The 21,752-nt window shown below is 45.5% G+C and overlaps 2 protein-coding genes across 5 annotated transcripts in view; one reads left to right on the forward strand and one right to left on the reverse strand.

Moving 5' to 3' along the window:
* STK17A (serine/threonine kinase 17a) overlaps window positions 1-10,999 on the forward strand; it is a 62,527-nt gene extending 51,528 nt beyond the window's left edge. Inside the window, exon 8 of the mRNA XM_075315150.1 lies at window positions 6,967-10,999. Within this exon, the coding sequence (XP_075171265.1) occupies window positions 6,967-7,315 (349 nt within the window). The 3' untranslated portion in view covers window positions 7,316-10,999. The remainder of the gene's footprint in view (window positions 1-6,966) is intronic.
* Window positions 11,000-16,949: 5,950 nt separating this feature from the next.
* The window catches only part of COA1 (cytochrome c oxidase assembly factor 1), a 119,613-nt gene continuing 114,810 nt past the window's right edge, over window positions 16,950-21,752 (reverse strand). For all 4 annotated transcript variants that reach the window (XM_075316602.1, XM_075316601.1, XM_075316603.1 and 1 more), the window contains one exon: window positions 16,950-19,361. In XM_075316602.1, the coding sequence (XP_075172717.1) occupies window positions 19,250-19,361 (112 nt within the window). In that variant the 3' untranslated portion in view covers window positions 16,950-19,249. The remainder of the gene's footprint in view (window positions 19,362-21,752) is intronic.

Below are 21,752 nucleotides of genomic sequence, written 5' to 3' on the forward strand. Positions count from 1 at the left end.
TCAAGGGCTCACCCCCACTTGTGCCGAAGTGTACTTTGTATTTTTGTGCTTGCATGCTATACATTACACTGTACGGTCGCTGGTGACTCTCTGCTATATACCCTCCTAGGTTACTCAAGGCAGACAACAGCATGTCGTCCGCAAAAAGCAAACGTGCCAAGGCACAGACTTTATATGCTGCTTGTACCGCATGTGGGGCTGCTCTACCGGCAGGTTCCACTGACCCCCATTGTGTGCAGTGCTCGGCCCCTGGGGCACTGGCTCAGCCGGGGCCACTGCTAGAGGTGACCCAGGGAGAACCACCTGTGAATGCTGTCCAGGTGACAGGGACGGAGTTTGCAGTTTTTGCTGACAGATTGTCTATGACTATGTCTAAAATTCTTGAAACATTGCAGTCTAGACCAGTAACTCAGACCATGGGCACTGTTGAATCATTGCTCCCTGGTCCCCCTCAGCTGGATCACTCCCGAGCTCAGGAGGTGTCGCATGCACCCCAGGGTGACGACTCTGACTCGGACGACAGTCCCAGACGGCCTAAGCGGGCTCGCTATGAGCGGCCCTCAACTTCATCACACTGGTCAGGGTCCCAGCTGGACGACTCTCTGTGTGATGAGGCGGATGTGGCTGATCAGGATTCTGATCCTGGGACCGTTCTCAATCTGGATACACCTGATGGTGACGCCATAGTGAATGATCTTATAGCGTCCATCAATAGAATGTTAGATATTTCTCCACCAGCTCCTCCTGCGGAGGAGACAGCCTCACAGCAGGAGAAATTCCATTTCGGGTATCCCAAGCGTAAATTGAGCACTTTTCTGGACCACTCTGACTTTAGAGACGCTATCCAGAAACACCACGCTTATCCAGATAAGCGTTTCTCCAAACGGCTTAAAGATACACGATATCCTTTTCCCCCTGACGTGGTCAAGGGCTGGACCCAGTGTCCCAAGGTGGACCCTCCAATCTCCAGGCTTGCAGCTAGATCCTTAGTTGCAGTGGAAGATGGGGCGGCACTTAAAGATGCCACTGACAGACAGATGGAGCTCTGGTTGAAATCCATCTATGAAGCTATTGGAGCGTCGTTGGCGCCAGCATTCGCAGCCGTATGGGCACTCCAAGCTATTTCAGCTGGGCTTACACAGGTCGACACGGTCACACGTACATCTGCTCCGCAGGTGGCGCCCTTGACCTCTCAAATGTCTGCATTCGCGTCTTACGCGATTAATGCTGTCCTAGACTCTACGAGCCGTACGGCAGTGGCGTCTGCCAACTCCGTGGTTTTACGTAGAGCCTTGTGGTTGAGAGAATGGAAGGCAGATTCTGCTTCCAAGAAGTGCTTAACCAGTTTGCCTTTTTCTCGTGACCGACTGTTTGGTGAGCGTTTGGATGAAATCATTAAACACTCCAAGGGTAAGGATTCATCCTTACCTCAACCCAGACAAAACAAACCCCAACAGAGGAGGGGACAGTCTGGTTTTCGGTCCTTTCGAGGCTCAGGCAGGTCCCAATTCTCCTCGTCCAAAAGGACTCAAAAGGATCAGAGGGGCTCAGATTCTTGGCGGACTCAATCACGACCGAAAAAAAAAAAAAGACAGCCGGAAGAACCGTTACCAAGACGGCTTCCTCATGACTTTCAGCCTCCTCTCTCCGCATCCTCGGTCGGTGGCAGGCTCTCCCGCTTTGGCGACATTTGGCTGTCACAGGTCAAAGACCGTTGGGTGAGAGACATTCTGTCTCACGGGTACAGGATAGAGTTCAGTTCTCGTCCTCCAACTCGCTTCTTCAGAACTTCTCCACCTCCCGACCGAGCAGATGCTCTTCTGCAAGCGGTGTCCGCCCTAAAGGCGGAAGGAGTGGTGACTCCCGTTCCTCTTCAGGAACGAGGTCGCGGTTTTTACTCCAATTTGTTTGTGGTGCCAAAGAAGGACGGGTCGTTCCGTCCCGTCCTGGATCTAAAGCTGCTCAACAAACACGTGAAAACCAGGCGGTTCCGGATGGAATCCCTCCGCTCCGTCATCGCCTCAATGTCTCAAGGAGATTTCCTAGCATCAATAGACATCAAGGATGCTTATCTCCACGTGCCGATTGCGCCAGAGCATCAGCGTTTTCTACGCTTCGTTGTAGGAAGCGAACACCTGCAGTTCGTAGCTCTACCTTTCGGGCTGGCGACAGCCCCTCGGGTCTTTACCAAGGTTATGGCAGCAGTAGTGGCAGTCCTGCACTCGCAAGGTCACTCTGTGATTCCGTATTTGGACGATCTACTTATCAAGGCACCCTCTCAAGAGGCATGCCAGCACAGCCTGAACGTGGCACTGAAGACTCTCCAGGGTTTCGGGTGGATTATCAACTTTTCAAAGTCAAATCTAACCCCGACCCAATCACTAACATATCTTGGCATGGAGTTTCATACTTTCTCAGCGATAGTGAAACTTCCACTGGACAAACAGTGTTCACTACAGACAGGGGTGCAATCTCTCCTTCAGGGCCAGTCGCACCCCTTGAGGCGCCTCATGCACTTCCTAGGGAAGATGGTAGCAGCAATGGAAGCAGTTCCTTTCGCGCAGTTTCATCTGCGTCCACTTCAATGGGACATTCTCCGCCAATGGGACGGGAAGTCGACATCCCTCGACAGGGATGTCTCCCTCTCTCAGACAGCCAAGGACTCTCTCCGGTGGTGGCTTCTTCCCACCTCATTGTCGAAAGGAAAGTCGTTCCTACCCCCATCCTGGGCGGTGGTCACGACAGACGCGAGCCTGTCAGGGTGGGGAGCAGTGTTTCTCCACCACAGGGCTCACGGTATGTGGACTCGGAAAGAGTCCACCCTTCAAATCAATGTTCTGGAAATCAGAGCAGTCTATCTTGCCCTACAAGCCTTCCAGCAATGGCTAGCAGGCAAGCAGATCCGAATTCAGTCGGACAACTCCACAGCGGTGGCATACATCAACCACCAAGGGGGAACACGCAGTCGGCAGGCCTTCCAGGAAGTCCGGCGGATTCTGACGTGGGTGGAAGACACGGCATCCACCATATCCGCAGTTCACATACCAGGCGTGGAAAACTGGGAAGCAGACTTTCTCAGTCGCCAGGGCATGGACGCAGGGGAATGGTCCCTTCACCCGGACGTATTTCAGGAGATCTGTCGCCGCTGGGGGATGCCGGACGTCGACCTGATGGCGTCACGGCACAACAACAAGGTCCCGGTTTTCATGGCGCGATCCCACGATTACCGAGCTCTGGCGGCAGACGCCCTAGTTCAGGATTGGTCGCAGTTCAGGCTACCTTATGTGTTCCCACCTCTGGCGTTGTTGCCCAGGGTGCTGCGCAAGATCAGGGCCGACTGCCGCCGCGCCATCCTCGTCGCTCCAGACTGGCCAAGGAGGTCGTGGTACCCGGATCTGTGGCACCTCACGGTAGGCCAACCGTGGGCTCTGCCAGACCGTCCAGACTTGCTGTCTCAAGGGCCGTTTTTCCATCTGAATTCTGCGGCCCTGAACCTGACTGTGTGGCCATTGAGTCCTGGATCCTAGCGGCCTCAGGTTTATCTCATGAAGTGGTTGCCACCATGAGACAGGCTAAGAAACCATCCTCCGCCAAGATCTACCACAGGACGTGGAAGATATTCTTATCTTGGTGCTCTGCTCAGGGAGTTTCTCCCTGGCCATTTGCATTGCCTATTTTTCTTTCCTTCCTGCAGTCTGGGTTGGAAAAAGGTTTGTCGCTCGGCTCCCTTAAAGGTCAAGTCTCCGCGCTATCCGTATTTTTTCAGAAGCGCCTAGCGCGACTTCCTCAGGTACGCACGTTCCTGCAAGGGGTTTGTCATATCGTCCCCCCTTACAAGCGGCCGTTGGAGCCCTGGGATCTGAACAAGGTCCTAATTGCTCTCCAGAAGCCGCCTTTCGAGCCTTTGAAGGGTGTTTCCCTTTCTCGTCTTTCACAGAAAGTGGCCTTTCTAGTGGCGGTCACGTCTCTTCGGAGAGTGTCCGAGCTGGCGGCGTTATCATGCAGATCTCCCTTCCTAGTATTTCACCAGGACAAGGTAGTTCTGCGTCCAATTCCAGAATTTCTTCCTAAGGTGGTATCCTCCTTTCATCTCAACCAGGATATCACTTTACCGTCTTTGTGTCCGCATCCAGTTCACCAATTTGAAAAAGGTTTGCATTTATTGGATCTGGTGAGAGCACTCAGGATCTAAATTTCCCGCACGGCGCCCCTGCGCCGCTCGGATGCACTCTTTATCCTTGTCGCTGGTCAGCGTAAGGGGTCGCAAGCTTCCAAATCCACCCTGGCGCGGTGGATCAAGGAACCAATTCTTCACACCTACCGTTCTGCTGGGCTTCTGATTCCATCAGGACTGAAGGCCCATTCTACCAGAGCCGTGGGTGCGTCCTGGGCATTACGGCACCAGGCTACGGCTCAGCAGGTGTGCCAGGCGGCTACCTGGTCGAGTCTGCACACTTTTACCAAGCATTATCAGGTGCATACCTACGCTTCGGCGGATGCCAGCCTAGGTAGACAAGTCCTTCAGGCGGCGGTGGCCCACCTGTAGGAAAGGGCTGTTTGACGGCCCTATCACGAGGTATTCTTTTACCCACCCAGGGACTGCTTTTGGACGTCCCAATTGTCTGGGTCTCCCAATTAGGAGCGACAAAGAAGAAGGGAATTTTGTTTACTTACCGTAAATTCCTTTTCTTCTAGCTCCAATTGGGAGACCCAGCACCCGCCCTGTTTTCTTAGGGATTTTGTTTTTTCGGGTGCACATGTTGTTCATGTTGAAGAGTTCAGTTCTCCGATGTTGTTCCTCGGATTGAATTTGTTTTTAACAGTTATTGGCTTTCCTCCTTCTTGCTTTTGCACTAAAACTGAGGAGCCCGTGATCCCACGGGGGGGTGTATAGCCAGAAGGGGAGGGGCCTTACACTTTTTAGTGTAATACTTTTGTGTGGCCTCCGGAGGCAGTAGCTATACACCCAATTGTCTGGGTCTCCCAATTGGAGCTAGAAGAAAAGGAATTTACGGTAAGTAAACAAAATTCCCTTCTTTTTTTTTTTTTGGAACATTTAAAGGGAACCTGACAGCCAATACATGCTTCCCAAACCATGGGCAGCACATATCGGACCCTGGCTGCATGATCTCAGCCAGGTCTGGCTGACTCTGAAATGCGTCAGATAAAAACATACTTTAAAAGCCACCAAGGACTAGTCTGGTCCCTGGAGGCGTTTCCCCACCTGCTCTCCTAAAATGACCTTCCTATACTTGCTCGCGGGAAGAGACTTGGCACTCAATGGTAGCAGGGAGAAGCCACCATTGGGACACACCCCCCCCCCCCCCCCGCGCGATTGACCAGACTCTTGTTCGGCTTAAGGGTGCTTTACACGCTGCAAAATCGCTAGCGATCTCGTTATCAACATCGGCGCTATAAAAACGACCTATGTGTGATCTCGGCAGATCGCATCTGCGATTTGGCGTGTCACATCGCTAACGAGATCGCTAGCGATGTTGCAGCGTGTAAAGCACCCTTTAGTCCCCGCCAGCTTTTTATTTCCTGAAATGCTGCAGCGTTAGAGTCAAACGTATCTGGGTGAGCCCATAAAGCCAGCGTCCGATACATGCTGCACGTGGATCTGGCAACATGTATCAGTTGCAGGTTCCCTTTAAATAAGAAATCTAGCTGTTGGCTTGAGGATTGGAGACAATACAGTCAGTGCTGTAGAAATCCCACAGATAAGAGGTTAATCTCCTGTCTTGGTTCCATCTTTGGCTTGTGGAAGCTCTGCGCCAATAGTAAAGGGCTTGGTGACATTTCATCCTAAAGGAGACCTAGCACAACAGGGCGGCTTCTGCGGCAGTCGGTGGTCTTGGCAATATTCCGCTTGCTGTGCTAGGTCTGACTGAGCTCCTGAGACAAAGAAAAGAGGATATATTTTCCAGCTTTCACTTTAATATGAGACAAAGTAGAATCCCAAGAAAAAGTAAATCAGAGGGGTTTGCAGAAAACAGTGGTCCCCAGGCAGTTTGTAAACAAAAAAAAAAAAAACCAAGAAATCCCAAACGGTCCTTTACTCCCTTTCTTCTGGTCATCGCTGAGTCGCTGTTGCAGTGTCTGTTATTGTCTGCAGTGACTGGGAAAGACATCGCAGACTTGGCCCTGGACCAGGAAAGGGTGCGGAAAGGACACTTGTGTGGTGGTGTTTTTTTAAAGGACACAAACTGTGTTTGGGGACAGGGGTTTTCCAATGCTGGAAAAACCCTTTTAAGGAGAAATTGTAGAGGCATTTTTATTTTTTGTGCATTTTTCAGTGTTTAGTTTTCTTTTAAAGCATAACAGTTAAAATTTTTAGTTCATAAATCAATAGTATACATGAAAATAAGCATCTTTGTAATAGATCTTATCAGACAAATCTTTTTTTTTTCTCTGCCAGGTTTGATCAGTCGTTATCAAAATTCTCAATTCTGAGAAAATCTGTGGTCCGTGAAGACTTTCCCATTACGGAGAAGATGGTGGTGGTGGATTAATTCTATGTAGATAGAGGGGGCGGAGCTCTACCTTTAGCTCCTCCCTTCTCCCGTCATAAAATCTCATCAGTAACTACTGCCATCTACTATCTCCGTAATGGAAAAGTCTTCACTGAACACCTGAGAATTTTGAGAACGACTGATTTGTCTTATAAGATATATTACAAAGTTGCTTATTCTCTTGGGTACTATTGACTTATTAAATAAAACGTAAACGACTGTTACGCTTTAAGATGGGTTTAAATGATGAATGGAAAATAATTTCTGGCGAATGCTTTTCATACACAGCCAGATGTCTGACCAGAAGGCTCTCCCACGACCCAATGCTATGGTGGCAATGACAGCAGTAGAGCAGGGTGAAAAAGGGATTGTCTCATTAATGGCATATTCAGAATATTTAATTAAATCCGGTATCTTAAGAACAGGCCTAAATAACACTTCTCTTGTATTTCAGAGGTCGAGCAACAGCAGAGGATTGTCTTCAGCATGCCTGGCTGGCCGAGGGTGACCTCCCCGATCTTTACACCAGTGCTATGAATGGAGTGCAAGAAGATGAACAAACCCTGCCAGCAGAAGAAGAGCGGGATGAGCTGAAAGCAGAAATTTCCTTTGAAGCCAGTCCATCCCAGCCAGTTGCAGATGGACAGACTGTGACAGAGGAGTTGATATTAATGGCTTCTTACACTTTGGGACAGTGCCGACAGACGGAGATGGAGAAACAGACTGAATCTAAAGCCATTACAAAGCGATTCAAGTTTGAGGAGCCAATGCTGCAAGAGATCCCGGGAGACTTTATCTACTGAGCTCCCGCACTTGGAAGTGTGTGACTTTTAGAGACTAGACTTTTTTTCTTCCGGGAGTAATGGAGCTTTCCTATAAGATCAGCTGGTCATGGCCATAAGAATCCAATTCAAGCATGCCATGTTAAATCTGAGTGAGCAGGCTCGGTCTCTGCATGGTTGAGGAGATATATATTTTTTTTATTTTATTTATTTTTTGAGGGTTTTTTTTCTGACTTGTGCCTAATTCACCACCTTTAATACACCACTCTTGTGGATTTCTTGAATTGGCAGCAGGATGTAATATCAAACGGGGTCCATTTTAGAACTTCTTACCAGAATAAGGCCCAAATTGGTCGGTGTTCTGAGATTAATTTTTTGTGGGGCTTTATCAAGGTTGATTTCAAAAAGTAAAAAAACTCTGTTCTGCAAAGGTATTGAAGTGGACTCAGCCATGAGGTCTATATTCTCCTCTGTACACTGGGAATGTGGTCTATTCTGTGCAAACTAATTCACAGGAGTACATGTGTTATATTGAAAGTAATATGGCTGCCTCCACTGCATACCTCCATGTTTTAGGATGTTCCTTTTGTGCCACTCCTTTCCAGCAAAAATATCAATAGCACCATTGTAAATAATAAATATATATATATAGAATATGGAGCGGAAGGGCCAAAAATACAATAATTAGGAGGTGGAAAATGTATGCAAAAAAAGTGCTGGAAATGGAGTATACATGAATTGGCAGATGAACATTTGTTACGTTGCTTTAGACATGGATTGACCATGATACCACTTCAGTGTAACCTTGCACATTCAATGCCATTTGGGCAAGTGCCAAAATGTATTGTAACCACTTTAGCCCTGTAGTAACACAATATAGGATGATGGGCTGGACTGTAACACCTCTATAAGAATCAGGCTTCTTCCCAGTAAATGCTATTTTGGGGTGTACATCTGTAAGTGATTTAAATCCAAGAAAAGTGTCTGCAGTCAGTGATTAGCACCAAGATCGTGTTCACACTGCTGTCTAATAGGAGTGCCCGTTCGCAGTCCTGTTATTTGACAGCTAGAGTAATGGCATTTCTGTCATCAAAGTGACGGAGCCCTGACGTACCCCATTGTACATCAGTGGGGTGGGTCAGGTGACGGTGGTATAGGTGGTACGATGGATCCAGCAATGAATTGTGGTTTCTAATATAAATAGACACCACACACAAGTGTGACCATAACATGTGCCCAATGTAGGGGATATTAAATGCTCCATTGTTTGTATGTGACAAGTGCAGCTCCGCGCAGCCGGGTGATTGGGGATACAGGTGTGCACTATTGGCACAGATTTGTTATATGGCACCTTTGGTGAACAGAATCTATTCGGAGGGAGCCATATGTATATGTATAAATTCCACCATGATTCCTCCACACTTAAGTGCCTCCCATCTCCGATACATGATCCTTCACACCGCTCATCACGAAGTTCATCCATTAGGCTTACTATGTTAGGTTTATTCAGGGTTCACCTCCACCATGCTTTGCTATTCTCCACCATGCTAAGTACTTGAGGCTACGTAGGTCTTTTGTGCATTATGCACCCAAGAATCTTCCTCACGTTAGATTGAGCTGTTTTATATTCTTGGCATTTGGTGTGAAATCCAATAGATTCTGGATTGTTAAAGCTATTCCTAGAAATCATTGTGCTACCAATATGTGCTTGTAAGTCACCCATATGAGACATCTTGGCAATAGCGGTGCACCATTTGTAGGCACCGATCCGGGGTATGACCACTGTAAAGGCTACCGTTCATCATATGCTTTTTGATCATTTCATACCAAGTCTTCTGAGCTTGGGGTGTCCGTTCTGAGATGGGGAAAGTATGCACTTTAGGTATCTTTATATTCACTAGCTGTTACATGGCTATTATGTAATGGATGTCAGCAGCAGATTGCAGTGAAGATTACCCGTATGTAAAGCTGCTTTCCTCTAGAAGTTGTAGTCATTAAGTGTAGCTGCACTTTCAGGTGACTTCAGACCAAGCTGTTGTATTTTTCCTGTGTACACTTTTCCCCTCAGTGGTTACCCCTCTCCATAGGCATTTATGGGCACTGCAGACAAACTTGACAGATATAACTGTTATTGAGAGTGAATGATCAGTGCAGGAGATGAAAGCTGCAGATTCCTCTGATTACATTACAAAGTGTCTGATCTTCATTTATACCACTTGTTAAATAGTGTAGCTACTTCCATGTTATGCCCAGATTCAGATGGCAGTAATAAAATGAAGAGTGATGATGAGCTTGGCACGTCTACATCTGCCATTGCCCTTATTAAACTAGAACAGCTGCAATAGTAAAATCCTTTTGGCTCATGCACATTTTCTGACCAGTACAAATCATTATACCATTACACCTAAATGTATAGTCAATTCCATGAAAAAAAAAAAAATCTATTGAGTCCCTTTTTAAATTTTGACTCATATAGACTCCACAAGCCAATGTTATACTGGTACAATGGCGCCAATCACTTTTGTAACCTCTCATGGTAGGTGCATATGGCCATTGATTCCACTGCTGAGGTGTAGGTGCATATACAAACCTCATATAATAACACAGGCCACACTGTAGCCTCCTCAGAAAAGCTTGTGGGAGCACCTACAGACGCCCTACATAAACGCCAGTATTTTCAAGCCTCCTTTTATTTTACTAGGAACTTAAACTGGTAACACTGGACCAAGTCGTGGTTTCTATGTCTGTTTCCTCCTTACTCTGTAAGAGATTGAGCAGTTTCTTCCTTAAAGCACACCAGTCACCAGGCTTTTCCTATATATGCTAAAGCCAGTGCTATACTGTCACTATCAGGCTGATTCTATACATACCTTTAGTTGTCAGCTCGGATGTATAGGTTTTGAAACACATGTAAAGTTTATAAAATCAGCAGCTTTTTGAGTGACAGTTGATAGCTGGGGGGTATTCATAGTGATTTCTCCTGATACTTATGCTAATTCTGTTATACAATCGTTTTACTTTGTGACTAAAAGGACCTGTGCTGATGTCATACACATGTGACCAGAAGGGGTGGGGCCTCAGCCAACATAGCTTGTACCAGGAAGTAATATTTTTCTGTTGGCTGAGGCCCTGCCCCTTCTGGTCACATGGATATGACATGAGCACAGGACCTTTTAGTCAAAGTAAAACTATTCTATAATAGAATTGTCATAAATAACAGGTGGAGGGGATAACTATGAATACCCACCCCAGCTATCAGCTGCTGTCACTCAAGCTGCTGATTTTACAAACTTTACTTGCTTGTGTTTCTAAACCTATACATCCTAGCTGACAAAGGTATATATGGAATCGGCATCATAGTTCCAGTATAGCACTGGCTTTAGGTTATATAGAAAAATCCTGGTGAATGGTGCGCTTTAATGCAGGGTATCACAAGGCCAAGATCATTCATCTGGCTGCTCGATCTGCAATGTGTCCCTTTTTTATGTCTGTTGTGCCTTTTTGTACAGTTATTTTAAATAAATCAGAGCTGCTTTGTATAGTTGTATTAAAGTTTGTAAGATATAAGCAGCCTGTTAATAATACTGTTTATTACGAAAAAAATACAATTGTTTCTACTGATGGATTTTTCAGGCTGGAAAGGCCAATCCATGCATTTGAAGCTGTTTATAATAAAGAGATCTCCACTCTGTGGATGTTCAGCAACCGGTCTGTTGTCTCCTTTGTCCATTCTGTAATGGTACTTAATTTTAAGGTTTCTGTAGATAAGACCACAGGTAAGGGGTACTTCACACACAGCGAGATCGCTACTGAGATCGCTGCTGAGTCACGTTTTTTGTGACGCAGCAGTGACCTCATTAGCGATCTCGCTGTGTGTGACACTGAGCAGCGATCTGACCCCTGCTGTGAGATCGCTGCTCGTTACACACAGCCCTGGTTCGTTTTTTTATTGTTGCTCTCCCGCTGATAAGCACACATCGCTGTGTGTGACAGCGAGAGAGCAACAATCCTGAATGTGCAGGGAGCAGGAGCCGGCGTCTGACAGCCTGCGGTAAGCTGTAACCAAGGTAAACATCAGGTAACCAAGGTGGTTACCCGATATTTACCTTTGTTACCAGCCTCCGTAGCTCTCACGCTGCCAGTGCCGGCTCCTGCTCCCTGCACTCGCTAAGCGGTGTGCGCTGGTAACTAAGGTAAACATCGGGTAACCATACCCGATGTTTACCTTAGTTACCAGTGTCCGCAGCTTCCAGACGCCGGCTCCGTGCAAGCGCAGCGTCGCTTGCATGTCGCTGCTGGCTGGGGGCTGGTCGCTGGTGAGATCTGTCTGTTTGATAGCTCACCAGCGACCATGTAGCGACGCAGTAGCGATCCTGACCAGGTCAGATCGCTGGTGGGATCGCTGCTGCGTCGCTAAAGTGTGACGGTACCCTCAGCATCAGTTGTAATCTATAGTAGTCTAAAGACCTTAGATGGGAGTCGGCCTTTTACAATGGCTTATTCTCTCCCCCCAAAGCTTGTAGTCAGGGAACCTGTTCTGTTGTCTGTGTATAGTACATTGTCTGGTTTAGGTAACAAAACTGTGTCCAGTATAACAGGTGTCTGAGCCAGGAGCAACAGTAAAGGCCGCTTTACATGCTGCGATATCGTGACTGATATCGCCAGCGTGCGTACCCGCCCCATCTGTTGTGCGACATGGGCAAATCGCTGCCCGTGTCGCACAACATCGCCCGGACCCGTCACACTACTTACCTGGCCTGCGACGTCTCTGTGACCGGCGAACCGCCTCCTTTCTAAGGGGGCGGTTCGTTCAGCGTCACAGCAGCGTCACTGAACCGCCGCCCAATAGAAGCGGAGTGGCGGAGATGAGCGGGACGAACATCCCTCCCACCTACTTCCTTCCTCATTGCGGGCGGGAGGCAGGTAAGGAGAGCTTCCTCGTTCCTGCGGTGTCACATGGAGCGATGTGTGCTGCCGCAGGAACGAGGAACAACTTCGTTACTGCTGCAGTAACGATATTTGAGAATGGACCCCCATGTCACTGAGCGATTTTGCACATTTTTGCGACGATGCAAAATTGCTCGTAGGTGTCACACGCAACGGCACCGCTAAAGCGACCGGATGTGCGTCACAAATTCCGTTACCCCCAACGAGATCACTTGAGCGATGTCGTAGCATGTAAAGCCCGCTTAAGCCCTCTGTGCAAGAACAATATATGGGCTGTTTGCGGGCCAAGAACTCCTAATAATGCACTATTCAAGCTACTTTGGAGATGAAAGTGGCCCCCTTACCTCTTGGGCCCCTTAGTGGTTGCACTGATGGTAGGTCTGCTCTGCTAGCATGTGAGATATGAAAGGATAGGTCCTCCTAGGAAAAATAAATTCTCATTGTTTCACAAGTGCATATTAGGACTCTCCAAAACTGTGTTGGCACGAATCCATTTTAAAAGTGCATCTCAGTAAATTAGAATATCATCAAAAAGTTAATTTATTTCAGTAATTTTAATACAAGGGAAATGTGTGTGTGTATATATATTATATAGTCATTACACACAGTGATCTATTTCACATGTTTATTTCTGTTGTGTTTTCCTTGGCTGTAAGCCATAATCAACAAGTCTTTTCAGAAAATTAGAATAATTGTCACAAATCAGGCTTCCTAAGCATTTAAAATGGTCCCATGGGGGGGGGGGGGGTCCCAGCAGTCAGCAGGGAAGACTGCTGACTTGACAGATGTCCAGAAGGCACTGATTGTGGATTACCCACCTGGTGGAGTATGTCAAAGTCATTGCTAAACAAGCTGGCTGTTCAGAGGCCTGTATCCAAGCATATTAATGGAAGGTTGAGTGGAAGGAAAAAGTGTGGTAGAAAAAGGTGCACCAGCAACTGGGATAACTGCAGCCTTGAGAGGATTGTTAAGAAAAGGCCATTCAAAAATTTGGGGGAGATTCACAAGGAGTGGACTGCTGTTGACGTTTTAAAACTGTCGCATTCCTTGTGTCAAGCCACTCATGACCAATAGACAACGCCAGAAACCTCTTACCTGGGCTAAGGAGGAAAAGAACTGGACTGTTGCTCAGTGGTCCAAGGTGTTTTCAGATTAAAGTAGAGTCTGGAGGAAGAGTGGAGAGCCCACAATCCAAGCTGCTTGAGGTCTAGTGTGAAGTTTCCACAATCAGTGATGGTTTGGGGAGCCATGTCATCTGCTGGGGTAGGTCCACTGTGTTTAATCAAGACCAAAGTCAGCACAGCGTCTACCAGGAAACTTCAGAGCACTTCATGCTTCCCTCTACTGACAAGCTTTTTGTAGATGGAAATTGTATTTTCCAGTAGTACTTGGCACCTGTCCACACTGCCAAAAGTACCAATACCTGCCTTAATAAACCACACTATCCCTGTGCTTAGCCAGCAAACTTGCCTGACCTAAACCCCACAGACAATCTAAGGGGTATTGTCAAGAGGAAGATAAGACACCAGACCCAACAATGCAGACGAGCTGAAGGCTGCTACCAAAGCAACCTGGGCTTCCTTAACACCTCAGCAGTGCCACAGACTGATCGCCTCCATGCCACTCCACATTAATGCAGTAATTCATGTAAAAGGAGCCCGACCAAGTATTCAGTGCATTTACTGTACAGACTTTTCACTAGGCCAACATTTTTTAAATTACTTTTTTGAATTTTCATTGGCTGTAAGCCATAATAAACATTAACAGAAATAAACACTTAAAAATAGATCACTGTGTGTAATGACTCTATATAATATATGCGTTTCCCTTTTTGTAATTACTGAAATATATTAACATTTTGATATTCTATTTTAAGATGCACTTGTAGATCCTACTTACTAATTAGAGGTTTTTGCTAGCCCATATGAGTAGCATAATAGCATAGCATTGGTGCAGAGGTTCTGATTCCAGTAATGTCACTTCCTGAGCTGCTTACTTTCATTTTAATAAGATCTTTTTTAGGTTAGCATTCATGTTTAAAAGTGAACCTTTTTACCCTGCCACTAAAAAGTGACCTATACTTTTCTTGTGTAAACTCTCCCTGTCTGGTACCTACATTTTGCTTCCTCTATTCAGATTGGGGTTCTGCTCATCCTGTTACCAATATGGCTGACACTGTGACATACGGAGTGCAGTGGGGTCAGTCTAAATCCCACCTCCTCTGCCTTTCCTGGGTGATGGGAAAGGTGTGTTTTAGAGTTTGCACAGCACTCTCCATGCAACGTCCATAAGTTGCCTTACTTAGGTCTACAAAGTTATACCAGACTGGCCCACGTTATTGCTGTATACACCATGCCTGGTTTCCAGCCACTTCTATAGACCACACTCCCTTGTTGAACATGAAGGTCCAGTATAATGAGTATTTTGAACGCAGTTATGGGAAATATGAAAGGATAGAACCTCAATGTTCAGGTCTTAGACATGATGGGGAAAAAAAAGTGTCTAAAACATAAGAAATGTGGTTCAAGACCACCTCCCACCCATCCCCTGAATGGAGCGACATTTCTGATGCAAGTAGCTTAGTAAATCAGCCCCACTGGGTCTACTGAAAGTAGTTGCATTTTGGAGACTTTATTTTAACAGATGTGTTGGAGAGATGATTTTTTTGGCACTTACTAATTTACAGATGAAACCAGAAGTTTACATTCACTATCCTAAAAAGACACATCTGCAGGTTTTTCTCACAATCTGACATGAAATCAGAGTAAACTATTCCCATTTTAAAGACGTGTAAAAGAAAAAAAAAATTTCAATAACTGATAAAATGTAAAGTATTAATGTTTTGTTTAAATATGATTTGTTTTTAATTGCGCAAAATATAAAGAAAATTGTTTTAAAAGTTTGATATTTTCCACTCAAACACTAGGGGGAGCAGCTGCTGCAATCCTAGTGTACAACTAGCTCACATTACAGCTGCAGTAAAGGTGGGCGGAATCTGCTCTCGTGTGTGATGTCACACCTCCTCCTCCCCTCCTGGGTGTTTCCAAAAGGATAAGAGAATGTAGTTTAGGATCACAGTGCGGAGCCATTTTTGTTGGTGACAGCAAAGTTATCCTAATATGTCTAAAGTGTCACTAAAGATGGCTGGCATAGTGCCCCACTGTATGCCATGTCCCCATATACTGTGCTGCCGGCCGGGATCGGAGGTCTCAGGTGACATGTGGGGAGGAGGTGTGATCTGCAGGCTGAGCGGCACTGCACTACAGATGTCACGCTGTGATCACCACTCCCAGCCGCATGCACTCACCTCAGACCTGCGCCAGCCTGGTGTCTGTTCCTCCGGTCAACGATCACAGCACAGAGCAGCGGGGGGTGCGAACGGAGGGGGGTGGTGGTGAGCGGCGGGGTGGGGAGCAGCATGCCAGGATCAGTTATGGTGCAATCACCGCTGCCCGGCACCGGTACTCACTCCAGCCAGAGCGGGTGACACGGGGAAAGTGCAGCACACAGCATACGCTGTGAGCTCAACAAAGATGGTGGCGATCTCCTCCCTCTGCTGTGATATGGACAGCCAGGGGGCGTATTCACCTCACAGCAGAAACCGTCTCAGTGTTAAGTATACGGTCACAGTCAGTCTATCAAATCCAATGCACAGAAAGCTGCCATAAATGAGGTAAGTGTGGTTACTCCAAGATGGCAGCCCCGAGTGATTCAGTAAAAAATAGAATTAAATACAAACTAAATAAACAGGTCAATTAGGATTACCAAAATTTATATTTGCCAAATGCCAGAATAATGAGAGATATATATACATACAGGAGAAAAACGGGTATATGCCGCGCTTAAAAACCACTGAGGCAGAACTGATATAAAAATTTCTTTTTTATTACAGCATTCCAACGCGTTTCAGAGACCAGGACCGTCTCCTTCTTCAGGGAAAAAGAAATCATGATTTCTTTTGCCCTGAAGAAGGAGACGGTCCTTGTCTCTGAAACGCGTTGGAATGCTGTAATAAAAAAGAAATTTTTATATCAGTTCTGCCTCAGTGGTTTTTAAGCGCGGCATATACCCGTTTTTCTCCTGTATGTATATATATTTTTATCACGCATTCACGGGGCCGCTGCTTGAACCACGCGGACACTCACATGCGCTTTAAGGAGTTGTGACTGGCACAACCCCATCAGGTGAGTGTACCTATTTCTTTCTAATCACCCCTGTTATATCGGGTAAGACCCTATTGCGCCTTTGTCTCCCCACCTCTAGTATTTGCTAGAATAATGAGAGAGAATGTTTGAAGGCATTTTTACTTTCTGCAAAGTCAAAAGTTTACATTAAGAGTATTATGCCTTTAAACAATATGGGACAGCTCATATGATGCCATGTCTATGGAAGCTTCTGATAGGTTTATTGGCAGCATTGAGTTAATTAGAGACAAACCTGTGGATGTGTTTTAACGCATACCTGAAACACACTGCTTCTTTGTGAAGCATAATGGGAAAGTTAAAAGAAATCAGGAAAGATCTCAGGAAGAAAATTGCCCAACCGAGCATCCAACGGCTCATTAGGAGTACCGAGCACCCAAGTAGTGCTCACTCATAAGTAATACAAATATATTCTACCTTTTCATGAAGGTTTCCCAAGAACCACCTATTGGCATTGACTTGTAAAGCAAGGTATTTACAAAGTTACACAACTTTTTATACAGCTTTATTTGATATACAGTTAGGTCCAGTAATATTTGGACAGTGACAAGTTTTGGCAATTTAGATGTTTACGAAAACATATTCATGATAGTTATATAATCAATATGGGCTTAAAGTGCAGACTCTCAGCTTTAGTTTAAGGGTATTCACATCATAATTGGAGTAAGGGTTTAGGAATTACAGCTCTTTAATATGTAGCTGCTTCATTTTCAAGGGACTAGAATAGTAGAGACATCTCAAAAGCTCTTTATTGGGCTGCATGAATCATTCCCTCAATTCATAATCAATTAAGCAGGTAAAAGATCTGGAGCTGATTCCAGGTCTGGCATTTGCATTTGGAAGCTGTTGCTCTGAACCCCAATATGGGATCAAAGGAGCTTTTAATGTAAGAGAAAAAAGACTATCATTAGTCTGAAGAAGAAAAAAAAAAGAAGAAATCCATCAGAGCGATAGCAGAAATATTAGGCTTGGCTAAATCAAGTTTGGTACATTCTGCAAAAGAAAAAAAAACAACGCGCTTGGGATCTCAAAAAGGCCTGGATGTCCTCAGAAGGCAATAGTGGTAGATGATCGCATACTCCTTTCCATGGTGAAGAAAAACCCCTTTCCAATTTTCACCCAAATGAAGAACACTCTCAAGGAAGTAGGCGTTTTGTACACACTGAAGTTTAACTTCTGCTGTGGCACATGGAAGTGCAAGCCATTCAGTGGAGATGCTAAATTCATTAAGTGGCATGAGCCTGTTAATGAAGTTACTGAATGTGGCACCTTCTACCCAGCGAGACTGGTGTAGCATGAATATGTGCTACACCAGTATTGATGAATCTGCCCCTAAGCTTTAAAAAGCTGTCTGAAGATGGACATGTACTTTAATCCTAATCCAGTAACACACCCCTCACAAATGGTACAGTTGAAACTAGAAGTTTACATACACTATATAAAAAGACACACATGCATGTTTTTCTCACTATCTGGCATGAAATCAGAATAAACGTTGCCCGTTTTAGGTCAATTAAAATTCCCAAAATTATTTATATTTGCCAAATGCCAGAATAATGAGAGAGAGAATGTTGTTTTTATTACTTTCTGCAAAGTCAAAATTTGACATACGCTAAGAGTACTATTCCTTTAAACAATATGGGACAGCCCATATGATGATGTCATTTCTTTGGAAGTTTCTGAGGTTTATATGCAACATCTGAGTTAATTAGAGACACACCTGTGGATGTATTTTAATGTACACCTGAAACACACTGCTTCTTTGTGTAGCATCATGGGAGAGTCAAAATAAATCAGCCAAGATCTCAGGAACAAAATCGTGGACTTCCACAAGTCTGGTTCATCCTTGGGTGCAATTTCCAGATACCTGAAGGTGCCTCGTTCATCTGTACAAACAATTATACACAAGTACAAACAAGAAGGGAATGTCCAGCCATCATATCGCTCAGGAAAAAGATGGGTTCTGTGTACCAGAACGTGTTTTTGTCAGATATGTGCATATCAACTCAAGAACAAAAACAAAAAACCTTGTGAAGATGTTGGTGGAAGATGGTAAGATTGTGTCATTATCCACAATAAAACGAATACTATATCAACATGGGCTGAAAGGCCACTCTGCCAGGAAGAAACCATGACTCCAAAAGTAACATAAAAAAGCCAGATTAATGTTTGCAAATGCACACAGGAACAAAGACCTTAACTTTTGAAGACATCTTGTGGCTTGATAAAACTAAAATTGAACTGTTTGGCCATAATGACCATTGTTATGTTTGGAGGAAAAAGGGAGAAGCTTTGAAGCCTAAGGACACCATACCAACTTTCAAACATGGGGGTGGCAGCATCATTTTGTGGGGTTGTTTTGCTGCAGGAAAGACTTGTGTACTTCACAAAATAGATAGCATCAAGAGGAAAGAAGATTGTGGCAATACTGGTGCTTTAAGTGCAGGAGAACCTGTAAAACCCATATATTAGTGCCACAAGCACATTTGATAAAATAGACAATTGCTATAATTCTCACATTGGGCAACTGCAAAGTCTGACTGTATGGTCCAACCAGAAAAGAATATCCTAAAATATGGAGAATGCCTCCTAAATGAAGATGATGGGTAATTAGAGAGCAGAACCCACTGCTAGAAGGCTAAAGGCTATAGTGGCAGCAATACTAATCATTGTCTTTATTATTTGCCATTTAGTCTCTTAAAACCACAGGTGCAAAAAAAAATTTATTTTCCACAATTTTACATTCTCCACCTCCAAATAACATAATGTAAGAAGAAATCTACATATTAGTGTTTAGAGAGTACATTTAAGATACTTGACTGCTTAGGTCTTCCCCCTCATCAATGCAGACATCGGAGTGGTAAATCGGGACACTTTCACCATTATTCAGCTTTAAAACGACATCTTGTAAATTCCACCTAAGGAAGAAGAAGAAGAAAAAATATATATATTGTGCATATATTACATTGTATTATATATATATATATATATATATATATATATATATATATATATACACATATACACACACATATATATACTAGCTGTAGTACCCGGGCGTTGCCCGGGATAGTAACTGTCTCTCTCCCAGTCTCTGTCTGTGTGTCACTGTCTGTCTGTCTCGCTGTCTCTTTCTTTCCTTGTCTGTCTGTTTCTATCTCTCTGTCTGTATTTGCATCAGTCTATCTGTCTCAATCTCTGTATCTGTCTGTCTCTCTCTCTGTCTCTTTGCCCGTCTGTCTCTTTGCCCAGCTGTCTTTTTGCCCGACTGTCTTTTTGCCCGGCTGTCTCATTGCCCGGCTGTCTCTTTCCCGGTCTGTCTCTTTCCCTGTCTGTCTCTTTCCCGGTCTGTCTCTTTCCTGGTCTGTCTCTTTGCCGGTCTGTCTCTTTCCAAGTCTGTCTCTTTGCCGGGCTGTCTCTTTGCCAGGCTGTCTCTTTGCCAGGGTGTCTGTTTCTATTGCTGTCTGTTTCTAGGGCTCTCTGTTTCTAGGGCTGTATCTTTCTAGGTCTGTCTCTTTGTAGGTCTGTCTCTTTCTAGGTCTGTCTCTTTGCCCGTCTGTCTCTTTGCCCATCTGTCTCTTTGCAGGGCTATCTTTCCAGGACTGTCTCTTTCCCGCTGTCTCTTTCCCGGTCTGTCTCTTTCCAGGACTGTCTCTTTCCAGGACTGTCTCTTTCCAGGGCTGTCTCTTTCCCCGTCTGTCTCTTTCCCGCTCTGTCTCTTTCCCGCTCTGTCTCTTTTCCGCTCTGTCTCTTTCCTGCTTTGTCTCTTTCCCGCTGTCTCTTTCCCGCTCTGTCTCTTTCCCGCTCTGTCTCTTTGCCCGTCTGTCTCTTTTCAGGTCTGTCTCTTTCCAGGTCTGTCTCTTTCCAGGTCTGTCTCGTTGGGCATTTGTCTCTTTGCCCGGCTGTCTCTTTGCCCGGCTGCCTCTTTCCAGGTCTGTCTCTTTGCCCATCTGTCTCTTTCCAGGGCTGTCTCTTTCTAGGTCTGTCTCTTTCCAGGGCTGTCTCTTTCCAGGGCTGTCTCTCTCCAGGGCTGTCTCTCTCCAGGGCTGTCTCTTTCCAGGTCTGTCTCTTTCCCAGACTGTCTCTTTGCCCGTCTGTCTCTTTGCCCGTCTGTCTCTTTGGGCGGCTGTCTCTTTGCCCCATCTGTCTCTTTGCCCGGTCTGTCTCTTTGCCCGATCTGTCTCTTTGCCTGACTGTCTCTTTGCCCGGCTGTCTCTTTCCAGGGCTGTCTCTTTCCTGCTCTGTCTCTTTGCCCGTCTGTCTCTTTGCCAGTCTGTCTCTTTGGGCGGCTGTCTCTTTGCCCGGATGTCTCTTTGCCCAGCTGCCTCTTTGCCCGGTCTGTCTCTTTGCCCGGCTGTCTCTTTGCCCAGCTGTCTCTTTACAGGGCTTTCTCTTTCCTGCTCTGTCTCTTTCCCGCTCTGCCTCTTTCCCGCTCTGCCTCTTTCCCAATCTGTCTCTTTCCTGCTCTGTCTCTTACCCGGTCTGTCTCTTTGCCTGTCTGTCTCTTTGCCCATCTGTCTCTTTGCCCATATGTCTCTTTCCAGGGCTGTCTCTCTCCAGGTCTGTCTCTTTCCCGCTCTGTCTCTTTCCCGCTCTGTCTCTTTCCAGGTCTGTCTCTTTCCAGGTCTGTCTCTTTCCAGGTCTGTCTCTTTGCCTGGCTGTCTCTTTCCAGGGCTGTCTCTTTCCAGGTCTGTCTCTTTGCCTGGCTGTCTCTTTCCCCGTCTGTCTCTTTCCCCGTCTGTCTCTGTCTGTGTCTCTGTCTGTCTGTCTTTTTCTGTCTCTCTCTATCCGTCTCACCACCGACATCTTTTTACCTCACACATAAGCGTGTTATACTAACAGTTTATTTTGTTCCTATAGCAACCACTGACAGTTGCTATTTATAGCATGCAGATCCCAGCTCCATTCAGTTTAATGGCTGCAGGATTTTTGTAGAGTAACTGGAAAGCACAGGGTTAAATTTTCCCACCCAAACATAGTCTATGACGTTCCCTGAGTCACATGGGGCGTCTGTGCAAAATTTCGTGATTGTACATGCGACGGTGTGGATTCCTTTAGCGGACATACATACACACATACATACAGTTAGGTCCAGAAATATTTGGACAGAGACACAATTTTCGCGAGTTGGGCTCTGCATGCCACCACATTGGATTTGAAATGAAACCTCTACAACAGAATTCAAGTGCAGATTGTAACGTTTAATTTGAAGGTTTGAACAAAAATATCTGATAGAAATTGTAGGAATTGTACACATTTCTTTACAAACACTCCACATTTTAGGAGGTCAAAAGTAATTGGACAAATAA

The sequence above is a fragment of the Anomaloglossus baeobatrachus genome, chromosome 6, assembly GCF_048569485.1.
Source record: "Anomaloglossus baeobatrachus isolate aAnoBae1 chromosome 6, aAnoBae1.hap1, whole genome shotgun sequence".
Taxonomy (NCBI): Eukaryota; Metazoa; Chordata; class Amphibia; order Anura; family Aromobatidae; genus Anomaloglossus; species Anomaloglossus baeobatrachus.